The sequence below is a fragment of the Rhynchophorus ferrugineus genome, unplaced genomic scaffold (assembly GCF_030347505.1).
Source record: "Rhynchophorus ferrugineus isolate W39M unplaced genomic scaffold, kcgeb_rfMv2 rfM2, whole genome shotgun sequence".
NCBI lineage: Eukaryota > Metazoa > Arthropoda > Insecta > Coleoptera > Curculionidae > Rhynchophorus > Rhynchophorus ferrugineus.
Window position 1 is genome coordinate 31947894 of NW_027472581.1, and position 17174 is coordinate 31965067.

At 32.7% G+C, this 17174-nt stretch overlaps 1 protein-coding gene across 2 annotated transcripts; it reads left to right on the forward strand.

Moving 5' to 3' along the window:
- The first annotated feature begins 419 nt into the window (after positions 1–419).
- On the forward strand, positions 420–2901 carry LOC143191802 (uncharacterized). 2 transcript variants are annotated; one of them, XM_076397183.1, is made up of 4 exons: positions 420–837; positions 898–1016; positions 1300–1795; positions 1898–2901. In XM_076397183.1, the coding sequence occupies exons 1-4, from the start codon at positions 516–518 to the stop codon at positions 2761–2763; spliced, it is 1803 nt and encodes a 600-aa protein (XP_076253298.1). In that variant the 5' UTR covers positions 420–515; the 3' UTR covers positions 2764–2901. The 2 variants fall into 2 exon arrangements, with proteins under 2 accessions (XP_076253298.1, XP_076253297.1); XM_076397182.1 differs by having other exon boundaries at positions 420–1016.
- The last annotated feature ends 14273 nt before the right edge of the window (positions 2902–17174 follow it).

The following is a 17174-nucleotide window of genomic DNA, read 5'->3' on the forward strand; positions in this document are numbered from 1 at the left end:
CAACGCCTGGACCAATTTGGCCAAATCTTTTTTTAAAATGTTCGTTGAAGTTCAGGGATGGTTTTTACGGCGAGAAAAATTAGAATTATTGCTGGAAAAACCCTAAAAATAGCCCTTTTTGTTTGAATTTGTTTCGTGTATCAGTTGACAATTCATCTGTCATCTGTCAAAAGTCATCTGTAACAGACAACTTTTTTTTTTAAATTTGATATGACTTGAACTCAAATCCTTTTAATCCGTACGAATTGTTTTATTTATTTAAAATTTTTTATTTGTTTAAAATTTAATTCAAATTTTAAATAAATAAAACAATTCGTACGGCTTAAAAGGATTTGAGTTCAAGTCATATCAAATTTAAAAAAAAAAGTTGTCTGTTACAGATGACTTTTGACAGATGACAGATGAATTGTCAAGTGATACACGAAACAAATTCGTATATCGTGTTTTGTGCAGAGTGTTTAGTTAGTTAGTGTTTGTTTAGTTCGTGATTAGTGAAAAAATAATTTATATTTGATATGCCTCCTATAAGACGAAGCAATTTAGGTAGAAGAACCAGAAATGCTATAAACCAAGCTAATTACCGATCTAATCGTACTGCACAAGAACGTGACGACGGAAATGAACGTGAAAGAATTCGGATATCACAAACGCGTGAAGCGCGAGCGCGACATTCAACTAATAATCGCGCAAGTTTGAATCCAGCTGCTTTCAGTTACGATGTGACAATTGACTACAGTAACTACCAATGTGTTGTTATTGGTTCTATGAACTTGGTTTGCTCACACTGTAAGGCATTAAAATACAAAAACGAAGCCAATGGATTGTGTTGCGCAAATGGTAAAGTGAAATTGATACAATTGGATCCACCACCAGAACCATTGTACTCATTGGTTTCAGGAATAGGAACAGATTCTATACACTTTTTGACACATATTCAACAATATAACAATTGCTTTCAAATGACTTCATTTGGGGCAACAAATGCAGTTCGGGAAAATTTTATGCCAACTTTCAAGGTATGTATTATAGCAGTTACTCATAATTATTTTAGCGAACAAAATTTTCTGTCACCAAAGTTAAGATGTGTTACTAATCTTCAATTTCTTAATAATTACGAAATATATCACTTAGTCATCATATTATATGGTGATTCAGTTTCAGTGACACTTTTATTATATTTTATATTTGATAGATATTAGTTAAAACTAAATATATACTTTTTAAGATCAAATATTATTTAAGTTTGATCATTGACAATCCATTAATTTATACCACACCATAATATTTTTTTATTTACAGATACAAGGGCAAATATATCACAGAGCAGGTTCACTGTTACCAGTGTCAGATAGCGACAACAAATTCCTGCAAATTTATTTTATGGGCAATTCACCACAAGAAATTGATCTGCGTTGTGCACATAACAATTTAGTAAAAAGGTCTATTGTAGAACAATTACAAACTTTATTTCATCAACACAATCAATTGATTATATTGTTTAAAACTGCCCTGGATCTGATGCCATCCGATAATCACAAAATTGTAATCAGAGCTGATAAAACACCTGCAGGTCAACATACAAGACGTTTTAATGCACCAACTATTGATGAAGTTGCTATCGTTGTAGTTGGAGAAAACTTGGAATCCCGTGATATTGTTTTACATCGTCGGAATTTTCAATTACAACCTATAAAGGAAACACACCGCTCATATGATGCACTGCAATATCCCATTATATTTTGGCAAGGTGAAGATGGCTACGATTTATCAATAAAAATGATAAATCCCATTACAGGTAACTAAAATATTAGTTAAGCTATGGCGATAATATCTCAGTCACTATATTATGTATTTTAATTTTATATTTGAATGTTATTAAAACAAAATCTGTTTACAGGTTCTGAAACCAACAAAAAAGTCAGTTCAATGAACTATTATTCATACCGCCTAATGATTCGGGAAAATGCAGATAATCACATATTGAAATGTCGGCGATTATATCACAAATATGTTGATGACATGTATGTTAAAATTGAAACGGAGAGATTAACATTCATCAGGTTGAATCAAACCAAACTCCGATCTGAAGAGTATATTCACCTTCGAGATGCGATTAATACTGATGGAAATGCACAGAATGTTGGTCGGATGACTATTCTTCCAGCAACATACATCGGAAGCCCTCGGCATATGCACGAATATGCTCAAGATGCCATGTCGTATGTTCGTCATTATGGTACAGCAGATTTGTTCATCACATTTACATGCAATCCGCAATGGATAGAAATTAAGCAGGAGTTATTACCTGGGAAATCATCCATTGATCGTCATGATATTACAGCCAGAGTCTTTAGACAAAAGTTGAAATCTTTAATGAATTTCATCGTAAAACATAATGTGTTTGGTGAGACACGCTGCTGGATGTATTCTGTGGAGTGCCAGAAACGAGGATTGCCACATGCACACATTTTGATTTGGTTGGTTGAAAAGATAAGGCCAAATGAAGTTGATGCAGTGATATCAGCTGAAATCCCTAATGTACAAGTAGATCCTGGATTGCATGAGGTAGTTATCAAAAACATGATACATGGTCCCTGTGGAACTCTTAATCAAAATTCACCGTGTATGATGGATGGTAAATGTTCAAAACGATATCCACGGACATTAATATCGGAAACAATTACTGGTAATGACGGTTATCCATTGTATCGTCGCAGATCGACAGCAGACAATGGAAAATCAACAATTGTCAAATTAAATTAACAAGATATTGAAATAGATAATCGTTGGATTGTTCCATATTCACCCATTTTATCAAAGACATTCAAAGCACACATCAACGTTGAATCTTGCCATTCAGTGAAATCGATTAAATACATTTGCAAATATGTAACCAAAGGGAGTGATATGGCTGTGATTGGAATTGGTGCAGGGAATTCTAATGATGAAGTTACCCAATACCAAATGGGCCGCTATGTCAGTAGTAATGAAGCAGTTTGGCGAATATTTTCTTTTCCTATTCACCCGAGAGACACCCTTCTGTTGTTCACTTAGCTGTGCATTTAGAAAATGGACAAAGAGTGTATTTTACAGCACAGAACGCAGTACAAAGAGCTGCTCAGCCACCATCTACTACATTAACCAGTTTTTTTGAGACATGCCAAAACGATGATTTCGCACAAACATTGCTATATTCTGAAATGCCAAAATATTATACCTGGAATCAATCCTCAAGGAGATTTATACGACGGAAACAAGGAAAACCAGTTCCAGGATATACAGATGTATATTCCACCGATGCGATTGGCCGGATTTATTCAGTACATCCAAGCAATGATGAATGTTTTTATTTACGACTGCTATTAGTCAATGTACGTGGCCCAACATCATTCCAACAGTTACGAACTGTTGATGGTGAATTGTGTGGATCCTACAGAGAAGCCTGTCAACGTTTGCAATTGCTTGAAAATGACGCTCATTGGGATCAAACTCTCAATGATGCTGTAATATCATCACACACTCATCAAATACGAACATTGTTTTCTATAATCATATCTACATGCTCCCCATCAAACCCAATTGATTTGTGGATGAAGTACAAAGATTATATGTGTGATGATATTTTGTATCAAATACGGAATAGAATGGGAAATCCAAATATACAAATCAGTGAAGAAATTTACAATGAAGCATTGATTTCAATTGAGGACATGTGCTTGATAATGTCAAACAAACTATTAATTCAATTAGGCCTGACCGCGCCCAATCGCCCAATGCATGACGCTTTTAACCAAGAGTTGCATCGAGAAAGACTGTATGATCTCAACGCTTTGAAAGAATAAATTCAAACAAATCTTCCACTGTTAAATGAACAACAGAAGTATGTATTTGAAACTCTTATGAAAGTAACAAATGATGAAACTGGAGGGATTTATTTCTTAGATGCACCTGGTGGTACAGGAAAAACTTTTTTTATTTCATTAATATTAGCAACAATTCGCTCACAAAATAAAATTGCACTTGCACTCGCTTCGTCGGGAATCGCAGCAACTTTGCTTGAAGGTGGTCGAACAGCCCATTCAGCACTAAAATTGCCATTAAATATGCAAAGCAATGAAACTCCAACCTGCAACGTTTCGAAGAACTCTGCAATGGCAAAGGTTTTGCAGCAATGTAAATTGATTGTTTGGGATGAATGCACGATGGCACATAAAAAATCTTTGGAGGCTTTAGACAGAACCTTAAAAGATCTACGTAGCAATAATAACCGATTTGGTGGTGCAATGATTTTATTAGCAGGAGATTTTCGTCAAACATTGCCAGTGATTCCACGATCAACGCCAGCTGATGAACTCAATGCATGTCTAAAGTCCTCCAATTTGTGGAAACATGTTAAAGTACTTCATTTAAGCAAGAATATGCGTGTCGAGTTGCAAAATGACCAATCTGGAAACATATTCTCTAAACAACTCATTGACATTGGTAATGGCAAATTTCCTATAGACATGTTGACGGCTTGCTTTTGCTATGACTATAAACAAGTCCCAGGGGCAATCATTAAGTGTTTGTGGTATTAATCTAGAAAACCCATGTTTCTCACATGGTCAATTGTATGTTGCCTGTTCCCGTGTTGGAAAACCATCAGATTTGTTTATCTATGCGCCAGGTAATCAAACAAAAAACATCGTATACCACAAAGCAATATAATGATAATAATAATAATAATTATGATTCACATGATTAACAATAAAGCGATTACTTACTTTTCAATCCTTATATATGTTTTATTTAATTATTTTTTATTCACAACGCCCTATCACCAGGGTGATGGTTCTGTTCAGGAGAATTTTTTAAAATACGTAGGCACAAAAACTGCCACATTACAAATCTTTTTGACAGGACGAAGTCTGTCGGGTCAGCTAGTATAGTATAAAACAAAGTCGCCTTTTCTGTCCCTATATCCCTATGTGCGCTTAAATCTTTAAAACTACGCAACGGATTTTGATGCGGTTTTTTTTCAGTAGATAGAGTGATTCAAGAGGAAGGTTTATATGTATAATACGTGCATAATATACTAAGGCAACATTGCTAATTTTAGAGGTTTCTAACGTGATGTCGTAAATTAACCTATTTTTTTAGGCTTATTTAGCAATTAGCAAAAACGCTGCCTAACCCTACGAGTTAGATCAAATTAATGTACTACAGTATTGTATACCATAAAAAGGTCTACAAAAAAGTCCGCGATGGTATATGTTTATCTTTTAGGGATAACCCACATTAACCATTTTTATTGTTTACTTTTTACGTGAGAAAATGGCTTATTTACGAAGCTATTTTAAGCAATACGGCATTAATCCTTATCGAATTAAGTACCTTAAATACAGTGTGCAATTAATATAGATCAATATGGTTCCTTACAGCATGTAAATTAAACAAATATTTTCGGAGATATTACAAATTTAAAATTTGCGTTTAAAAATGTGTAATGTAATAAAAATTGTATGAATTTAGATATTCCAAAGATAGCAGGAAATCTTCATAGTAAGTATAGGGGAAGAGGAATTGTTTTACTCCAAATTTAATGCGTGCAGGCCAAGGGCAGTAATGAATGAACCAAAAATACTGGATCGATTTTAATCATGTTTTCATTGAGTGACATAGGCATATATATTTTATGCCCGTGCAAAGTCGGAGCGGCCCGCTATGTTTTTATATACAACGTTCATATTTTTTCTGTAGTGTATTTAATTTAGTATCAGCATTGCACCCGTGCGAAGCCGGGACGGGTCGCTAGTTAAAAATAAAATAAGCATTAAACCATTAAAACACTTAAATGAAATTAAAGTATGTAAATTATAATATTTGAAAGGGTTTAAAAAACAAAAACTATTAGTTTACTTGAAAATATTACGTTATTTACCGGAAAGAGGCGACTCTTCCGAAGACGGCGAAGCAAAGCGAGTCTCAGGGTAAAAGCAGACTATCTCGTCTCATTTCATCGTCATTCGAGTAAAAAAAGAGATCGCCGTATAGTCTGAGCGATATTACATATAGTCTATTCAAAGTATATTTTTATATACGTCATCGACATTTGTGACGTCAAAACGTTAGTTCAGTGTAACGTTTACTTCAGTTTGGCTTTGATGACATACAACAAAATTCTGATCTAAATAAATTAATTTAACCAAAATGTTATCAAAAATAACTTATTTTTACATTACAGTATATCTAAAAGCTATAGTTTATTATACAGACCCAATAATTGATAAGTAAGAGTTAAAACCTCTTATCACTATTGCTTTCAAGAATTTTGCATACGTCTGACAAATGGACTACGGCCGGTTGTTAGACCTACGCAAAATTATTTAAAATATTAGTTATAATTACTACAAGTTAAAAATCGACAAACGTTATTTTAGCGGTTTGATTATTTTGATAAATTTTAAATCGCTCCGTAACATATGATATCATTTAGCTTGAACATGCCGAAAACAATAGATAGTCAGGGTCATAGATTGATTACGGCTTTATTATGCTATTTCGAAAAGGAGCGAGATAATGGAAGCCCCCTTTTGCCTATAATTTCCGTTAGAGAGCTAATTATTGATGATATTAAATAATATAAGTTGCTGCAATTTTATTGAAATTGAATTTTTTTTATTGAAAATGCTGCTGCGTAAAATATTAGTATGGGTACTGTGAATATCATCGCTTATAAAATGAAGAATGATACGTTAGATTCACTCAAGAAAACCCGTCGACATACGAAGGTTGTGACGAATCTTTACCATCTTGATATTGACTCTATTCTAGATAAAATATACGAAATGTATAAGAATAGTGAGTTCACTATTCTTATACATTTCAATTCAATAGTTATTTTATCAATATAAGCATAATTTAATAAAATTATTTCAGAGAAAATTGTTAGTCTGGAAAGCATGCATAAAAGAATAAGGGACATGCAGCTTCTTGAAGAATGTAACACATCCTTTCATACACTCTTACAGGGTATATAATTTAAATGGTGTAACGAAGAGGTTTAATGGAACTTTCAAATATCGCCTTAAAAAGAATTAAATTTTTAAAGGCATACAAAAAAATCAAGGAAGATAAATTATATGATTTTATGTATCTTGATTAAAATTGAATATTACAAAATGGTTCATTGGGGCACTCTTGGCAAGACAGTATCAAAAAAAGTGTAAAGACATCAAAAATTGATGGAAAAAGGTAAAAGTTACAATAGCATTCGAGTTTTTGTTCGTCATTATATTTATTAATAGTTAGTTGCAGATATATTAGTATTCATTCATTCATTCAGGGACTAAGAATTGTTTTATTTCTGGAGGAGAATTAGAATTTTCCTGCAAATCCAAGGGCGACTACCATGGAGAAATGAACTATAATATTTTTTTGTTATGGTTTTAAAATCAATTATTAAAAAACCTGGGGGAACCATCAGTTATTATTACAGGCAATGCACCATATCGTAGCACAATGGTGGAAAAAATAGCTGCAATGGCATCAACAAAGGCTCTAATGAAGGAATGGTTTTCAAAACATGAATTGAATTTTGAAAAGACTATGCTAACAATTAATTTATTTTAGGTAAATATAAATGAAAGGTTTCATTGAGTTAATTGCAATTAACTTTTTTCAGAAATAAGTCCGAAAAAAGATACGCAGTAGATCAGATTGCTGATCAATACGGTCCCATAGAATTACGACCTCCTCCCTATCACTGTGTATTCAATCCAATTGAGTATGCCGAGTAGCAAAGACTTATTATAATAGACATGTCGTCGAGAAGGATATTCCATCAAGAACTGTTTGGATATGTGGAAGGAAGCATTGTCGACCATAACACCTTCGGTTTGGATGAACTCGATAAGACAGAATTAAACTTGAGGATTAGGTTGGATTGTATGAGGAGGGAATGAATACTAAAAGTTTTCTAGATATGGTAAAGGCATTATACATCATTCAGTGATTAATGTTATCAAGAATGGTGTACACAGATAGTAGCAGAGAAAATATACATTGATACCAAGACGACTTGACAAGTAAGCACAGCATCGAAGGAAACAAGAGCTAAACATAAAAAGATAATATACTCTCGAATGAAAGTAAAATATCTTACTTTGATATATAATCGTTAATTAGGTGGATTAGGCCTCCAGGAGGATGCGATTATATAAAAAAATGCGCCTAGAATTCTACCTCATGGGCGGCGTGGAAAAAATTTCAATGTAAATATAAGAAAACAACTCTAACCTACAAACTATTATATTATGTCAAAGCCAAACTGTGTTCTCCTAAAGGAACAGTCACAGATATATATATGGTCGTTATTTCGTATCTTTGTCCGCCCGTTAACTTTTGAAGATCAATCATCTCAAATTTCCGTGGTACCCTTCTACAGATAATCCAGGATACTTACATACAAATTCAATATACAGGCGCATCAAAATACAAATTTCATCATACCAAAATTTCCTTGAAACCTTTTGCTATATGAGTGAATTAATGAACATAACAAACAGACCAATACTAACGAAAAAACGAACTACATAATTTACATGGGTTGAACACATTATTACAGTGATTTTGTAAATATTTTAAACTGTTCATTTTATTAATTACACCTTACATTCGATATGCTTAATACAATATTAATTTACAAATTAATTTATTACTACTGTTCTATTGTTTTTGACTTAATATACGAGCAAAGCGTGTACGGAATTAACACATGTATTTCCCAAAATAGATTAAAACTAATCTACTTAAGCTAAAGGTAAAAATACACTTAGACATGAAACTTAAACCTAAACTAGTTCGTGTGGTTTGCTTCGCTTTAATCGTCTGATCTCCTATGTCTTGTCCAGTAGATGTATCGCTTCCACATTGCTGTGATTTAGCAAACTTGTTTCACGTTTTAGGGCGAAATCTTTGATCGCTTAGTGTATTCATTTGATTCTGAGTTCATGGTGCAGCTCTTCGTTGTTGACGTAGCGATAAGTATTGGTAATTAATCGTATAACCTTGTTTTGGGTACGCTGGATTACTAGTTGGTTTTGTGCCCATGGAGTGCAACTCCATATTTGCATCCCATAGGCCCAAATAGGCTTTATATTGACTGATAAAACTCTGCTCTCTTTAATATTAGATCAAGTTGAGAATATCTTTCGACTAATCAGTACAGTTCATTTACTTTGAGTCTAATCTGCTCTGCCTTTCGTATAACATCTTATCCTACCGTCGAGATATATTCCGAGATATTTAGTTGATTGTGCTTGAGGAATCGGGCATCCGTCAAGTAATATAATTAAGTTTTTATCAATTCACCGCAACGTAAAATTAATATGGACATATTTGGAGCTGTTAAGCCGTATTGTCCAGTCTCTAGTCCATTTGTAGATCTTGTTGTCCGCTACTTGTACTTTTCCTGTTAGACATAGATACATAATTGGCCATTATAACTGTGTCGTCAGCAAATGTTCCAAATACTGTTTCTTTTTTGTTGGTATATCAGCACTATAGAGCAGATATAAATGTGGTCTCGAGACACTACTTTGTGAAACTCCAGCCGAAATAGGTTTAAGTGTCGAGAACGCGACTTCATGCGAAACTCTAAATTTCCTTTCGAATAGATATATGTAACTATATGACATTTTGTCAGTTGATCCTAATATCACTTATTATATATTTTATAAACTTTAGTTTTGAAAAGTCCTAGCTCATTAAATAATTGTAAATTCATTTAATTAAAATAGATGCCTAAATTATAAAATAATGTAGTTAATTGTGTTGGTTACTGTACTAATATACACGCTAAAGCCAACGAATAGTTTCTCAATTATTTTGCTTGTATATTTAATAAGAATAATTATATATACTTCTATACGATACTCGGTATATACGATTTAGTAAATATAATAAAATAGTAATATAATGAAAATACTAATAATTATTAATACAATACAATGAAATGAATGCAGCTATATTGTAAACGTCATTTAACTCTTTTAACTTTTTACAAATTGTTAACCAATCAATAAGTTAATAGATATTTTAGGTCCCTTTCTCATATGCACATTTCTAAACTGCAAAATATGCATATTATTTAGTTATATTGTTATATTCTACGTTAAAATGCTTTAATATACAATTATATAGAGTGTCTCAAAAATTGTAGTAAAGTTTAATTTATTTTAGCACGAATGTATCATAATTAATAAACCGTAATACATTAATTTTTGTTTCATCGGATTTTCCATTGTTTTAAATCTTAACACTATGCTAACTCAATTTGTCATATGTTTAGGTTGTCAATCAAACGTAGTACCATGTTGGAACTATTTCATAAAGGAAAATGTCGATGTTTCAAATAGTTTGGCATGATGGGCAGCGTGCAGAAAGTAGAAAAAATTGCATGGCCAACACTTGTTGCTAACCACAGGATCATCAAGAAGCGAGTGTAATGTTGTAAGTTGTGAGACGGGTATAAACAAGTCGTCAGTTAATCGAATATCCAGCCAAAAAGGAATACAACCTGTAGGCGTGCAAACTCCAAAAATTTCAGCTCCACAGATATGGGAACAAACGAGTACAGTTCGAAATATACTGCAAACTCAAACATTGAGCAACTGCTCTGCGATGCGAGCACTTTCTATTCACGAATTAGAAGCTGTTTATCAATCGCACAACCACTAAAATTATAGAAGGGGATCCGTTGAGGCTTGCAGCATGTCTGCCATCGTGGAATATCGCCTTAATCCGCAGTTTATCATGGTCTGGTGTGAAATTTGCCCCAGCAGCGAGGTCCCCCTTATTTCTGTGGATCAAGAGTTCAAAATCAATCAACCAGTGTATCGTTGCGACATTCTTGGGGCTGTCATACTTAGGGCTCATTTTCCGAATTTCAATACATCGGCACAATTGCTTTCCTACTCGCCGGATTTTAACCCGGTAAACTACAGTATGTGATCCATTATAAAAGTCAGGGCCTGCACTTCACGCCACAATAGTTTGAAGTTGCTCAAACAATCGATGCATCGATAACAGGACCTTCGGCCCATTGCCGAATATTTCAAGTCACGTTTAAACTTATCGGCACGGGTAGAGGCCACTTCGAAACCGACATAGTGTACTATTGCCGAAGGTCTATGTTATTCTTATTCATTATTGTTTGGTGATGGCTTATAACTCAATTCGTTGAACATTCGCCTCAACTGTAAAAATCGTTGCACGAATATAACAGTTCGTCAAAGTCACAAGAGCGTGTTGATGACGTTATGTAATCATGTAATTAAAAAACATAGCCATAAATATTAGAAGCTATGAGTATATATAAAAACTAGAGCATTTATAAACGTATCCTTATACAGGACGCAGAATATTTTACTGCCACATGATAAATACATTTTAAACTAAACATTCCATGACACTATTATTCTTTCTTAATATCAATTAAATTAAGTAAACAGGAAAAACAGTCGTTGTAAATTCAGTCTATATAACTTCCATATGATCAAACCGTCTCCCAACCTCCGCCCAAAAGATTCAACCAACAATGAAACACGATAGAGAATCTAATAAGCGAACGGAAAAAAGGCAGAACGACGGCAAAGGTAGAGACCGAGAACCTTTGCCGTGCCCGGGACAGTGAAGCACCCGAGTTTTATCTGTCGTTTCTTTGTCCCGTCGAAGGACCTTTACATGGAATTAATTATCGAGCTTTGCTTTCGAGTAGCGCCATCTAGGATCGCGCGGAATTTAATGTAGGAGTTTGTCGGGGCTTACGGACGCACGAAAACTTTGGCGGCGATTAGAAATTTAAATTCGAATAAGGGACGACGACGAGAACGACAAGGGTGTGCCAGGTAGATTTTGCGATATAAATATCAGTGTCAAAAATGAATATATAAGCTATAAACTTCCAAGATGGTTTTAAAGTCTTTATCATTTCCACGAAGTTATATTTCTACAAGCTATATGTAGTATCGTTGTCTTAGTAAGGTTGGTGTTGCTGTCGAATAAATACGCAACATCAACAGTATTTGTAGTCCTTCTGATAAAACAGCCAACGCACATCATCAAAATTTATGACGTCAGCATGTTGCAAACTTGTCACATCAAATTTAGGTTTTAGTTTATTTTAACAGTATAGTACATCTAACTCATTTATTATCGAAGGATTTAATTACAATTAATTAAAAAACCACAATAGTTACTAGGTTAGAGTTATTTCATTATATTTATATTTAACTCTTTTTCTCATCACCTATGAGGTAAAATTCTGGGCGCATTTTTTTACATGGTGGTATCCTCAATAGCCCTTGGTCATGTGCCTCCTTGTGAAGTAATCTTTTTATCACCGTATTTCTTCTTAATTCTTTCCGTTACTGCCTGTGTATATTTTCCTTCATAATATATATATATATATATATATATATATATATATATATATATATATATATATATATATATATATGTGTGTGTGTATGTTCTGGTACAGGATGGATGCTCATGTGTATGTGATCATGCTCTAATTCTAAATCCGGCTGGAAAAACCAAAAATGTGTAGGAACATGTATTGTACTGCCATTGGAGCTCTATTGTTTCTATTTAGTAACGTCAGTGATTCTCTAACTGGTCTACTGTCCAACTGTCACTATATTCATCTTTTAGAGGTCTTGATTATTCCCAATTAAACTTCCAACAATACTATGATCATAGAGTAATAGAGAGATAAATCAGTAGGGGGCTCTGGAGAAAAGTTTTGCTTTGCCCAACATCCTGATGGGGTTAAATCGGCCATTCAAGTAATTTGATTGGTCAATTTAAATATTCATTACAGGCACATGTAAGGAAACCATTTTGTCTTTGATAAAGTTATATTATTTTTATATTTTACATAGAAGTTGCAGTTTTAAAAATTATAATTCATTCATTGAATTAAAAAAATCTGTTTTCTTGTTTTACTCAAAAGCATATGATGCATATTATTTTTAATATTCTATCTGGAAGACCTTTAAATAGTGTACAATCAATAGGTTTTAAAATTAACTATTTTTAAAATATGTTTGACAAAAAATATATATGTTATAAAATATGTTATATTATCGACGTAGTAATATCATGAGATAAATTAAAAAATATAACTCAAAGAACTACTGACAGTATAATAAAACAATTGTCTGTCTAGTGCATGTGATATTTGCCTTGCCTTGTTTATTTATATAGAAACATCTGCAACAGAAGGTATAAAGTGAAGTTCAAATTTCTCAACTTCTAGTTGATTATCCCTCGTTAATATGAAATTAATGTTCTTAACAATTTCGTAAAGGCAAATAAGATGGGAACAATGAAATTATGAGCCCTATAAAGGATTTGTCACACTTACTAGCCGAACTATGTATATTCTTCAATTCATGGACCCCAATAGACCTAAAAAAAATCGAAATTATCTTGGTTAACTAGCCTTAAGCCAATATATTTATTCGGATAATTACACTTTTTTTAATTCACTTTAACAAATTTTTTCTTACTTGGGCAATAAAATTTAAGCACTATTTAATTCCTCAATTTCTTTGCACCAAAATTCCTAGCGTATTGAACTTTTTTCATTTCATGATTTGCATTCAGGAGCTGTTATTTTATTGGAGTTTCAACTGTCAAATAATTGATCTAAGAATAAAAGTATATATCCGTTTGTGTAGCTTCTTTCGGAAAGGGATTAATTTTTATAATCAAAAAATAAATATTGGATATTTTATATGATTATTAATATGAATAAACGTACCTCAACTTACAATAAATTTCTTTGGTGATGAATCCAGTGCGTTTGGAATTTTTGACATTATCAACCATTTTCTAAAGATAGCCAAATACTTCTTCGAAGTATAATGATTCTGCATTTCTTTACTATGTGTGCATCCGATTACACAACAATTTCTAGTTCGAGAATTCACTTTAGTTATTGTGCTATCGTCTTATAAATACTAATGAACTAATAAATTAATCTCTAAACGTTATATAAATCTAAATGGATTGCTCCTTAAGTTAGGCACACTGAAAATGGCGCCAGAAGCAAATAAACAATAAAGGCGTTATAGAGACGCAGTGAACCAATCGGATCCGCGGCTCTTACCTAACGACTAAAATAAGTGATAAGTTAGAAGTAGCGACATCTACATGTTGGACGTCGCAAAACATTTCCCAAAAATTTCTTATAAAATTAAATCTCTATTTCTTTATGATTATAATATTATAACATTTTATATTAATATATAACGAATATAAGTATATATATATATATATATATATATATATATATATATATATATATATATATATATATATATATAGTAGATATATAAGTAGTTTCGTATACTTCTTCGATTTCTCAAATGTGACTACGTGATACAATATAGAGGCAAAAGTTTCAATATCGATTGTAAATCCTTCAAAATTAATCCACAGTGGTAAATTAAAAGTTATATTTCACCAGATTCAGGAAAAAGGTTCGGAGAATGCGATGAAAACTCGGATAGTCGCTGGAGAAGTGTTGATAAAAATGTCTATTCGCAGTAAGAGCCGATCCTGGCGATCTTATCGTGCGACACAAATGACTGCTTTCGCGGCAGCTCAACCGAGAGATAATTTTTCGTCAAAAACCAGTTTATGTTAAATCCACACTAAAAGATCGTCTCCCTGTTACTGCTCCGTCTCGCTTTCAGGACGTTTCTATTTTGCTCGCTATCTGAAACGGCTATCACGTTTCCTTTTGGCTTCTTCTTACGATCGAGCAACCTTCTCTTTCCAATTTGGTCGTGTAAATAATCACTCTCATTCGCCTACCCAGTAATCTGTTCAAAATTTGATGTTCACCAGTATATGAACATATTATATAGTGTATCCAAAATAGCAGTGAATTTACGTCATCACAATTTATGACGTCAAAACGATGCAATGCAGCCCGCATTTAACGTTGACACTTTATCCATTTTAGTTTATTTTGGCTTGATATAAATCAACATTCTAACATAAATAAAATAAGGAAACAAAAATGTTATAAAATATAATTTATTTTAACGTTATAGTATATGAAATTTTTATATCATCTAAGGACTCAAATTATAAGGAAGAAGATAAAAAAGTGTATTAAATAATATTTTTAACAAAATAATTGAACCGCCTTCAAAAAATAAACAAGGAACTCCCTAAACGGCAAGAAATAATTAAACTTAGATTTTTAACACAAAAAAAAACGTTTAAAATAATATATATATGATTATAATATATATATTATATATTATAATTATATATTATAATATATATAATATATATATATATATATATATATATATATATATATATATATATATATATATATATAATAATCGTTGTAACAACTAAATAAAAATAAACAAAAGCCTTGTTTAACCATTCTACTATACGTATTTTATATTCTACTATAAACACACAATTTAGCTTAATACCTAGCTAAGCATATTTATGTAATTACTTTATTATTTTAACTACTACCAACAGATCAGTTTGAAGTAGGTACGAGCAACAAATTAGATTTGTTTTGTACGTAAGTATTACAGTGGGTAAGCTATAAGAATAAAGAAACAGTAATCGAAAATAAGGAACGCTTCAGGCCCCGAGGCGCTACATAGCCTCAGAGGTTTGAGAAATCTTCTAACCTAAGTAGAGCAACAAAAAGCAATTGTCCCCGCTGGGAATCGAACCCGCGACTTCCACGTTTAAGCTGAACACTCTAATCATTACAACGTAAAAACGGTTACCTACAATATTTCTACGGCGTCTCATAAGATATGGCTAGTGCTTAAAAAACAAACAACAGCTTTTGCACTAAACGACTTCCGATTTTCCGTCACATCAGCTCAACAATAACATTATACACAAATATCTGATTATTTCAGATAAAAATTACATGAACTCTTTATACCGGCCTTTAAAATTTGAGGGTTGCCCTCGGTTTCTCCCCGTTCCCCCCAACATATCCTGACTTGGGTCCAATGGGACCACCTCTTTCGAATAATTTTTTTTAAAGACTAGTGCTGGACGAAGGTACTATATATACTCACAATGTGAAACTAAACGACTTGTTTACATGTGAGTGTAAGGGATTATTAGAGAAATGTTTATAATTCAGTTTTCATTTATATTAAAATAAGATTGATTATTTGGACCGACTTTTTAATTATATCAATTACGGAATATATAGATTTCGCTCATCACAGAAAAGTAATAATGACTCACATTCTAAAAACAAAGTCAGTGATATTAATCTCAAGCCCTAACAACTAATGCCATACTTATTAACTTTGGCTTCAAAAATAAATTACAATATATTGCCTCTATTACCATTTCCACATCAAACAACTCATACTGTTGGTCATATTAGCTAATACCCGAAGCGATTTCTAAACTACACTGGTTTGCTACTCATCCGTACTTCGATATAACAGCGACTCCTATATATTCGACGTACAGCCGTCTAATTTAATCAATTATCAATGGCAGTTCAATTTGAGAAATTCGAAACTGAATATACAAAAATCTCATAAATCTATTACAAATGTCAATTCATATATGTATCCTCATGAAAAACTAGCAGCAGTAGCAGAATACTGCGGATAAACACCACCTGTCGTACTGTTGTAGTGTCTACCACATCTTAGGTACGCAAGGAAGAAGGTTACGATCGTTCCAATTTTAAACGAATTGGCAGTGTATAATATATGACATGTTAAATCTCCTATATTATATCGAGTATGTAATTGATATACAAAAGTATCTAATTACAGCGAATGAAAAAAACCAAGCTGACAAGACCAAGCAGAAAGATCAATCAACATTCTTCATTATTCTTCAACACCTCCTGCGATATTTCCATATAATAGTATACATCAATTTCCGATGGCGATCTCTATAACTTTAGTGTATCTTTTTAGGTTATAATTGTTAAATTTTCCAGCCATAAGCTGTAATTATTAATATCAGTTTTTATCACTGATAATCACTTAACCCCTTAAATATATAATAGCCATTGTAAAAGGTATCTCCTAATCAATGTCGGACTATATACTAAGTGTTAGATCAAACGAACAACTTATTATAAGTTGCGATTTATT

What these genes read in the sequence shown, in the direction of transcription:
- LOC143191802 (XM_076397182.1), top strand. Translation starts at nt 516, where the DNA reads ATGCCTCCTATAAGACGAAGCAATTTAGGTAGAAGAACCAGAAATGCT. An exon ending in ATTTTATGCCAACTTTCAAG is followed by an intron (nt 1,017 to 1,299) that starts GTATGTATTATA and finishes TTTTATTTACAG; the next exon opens with ATACAAGGGCAAATATATCA. An exon ending in AATGATAAATCCCATTACAG is followed by an intron (nt 1,796 to 1,897) that starts GTAACTAAAATA and finishes ATCTGTTTACAG; the next exon opens with GTTCTGAAACCAACAAAAAA.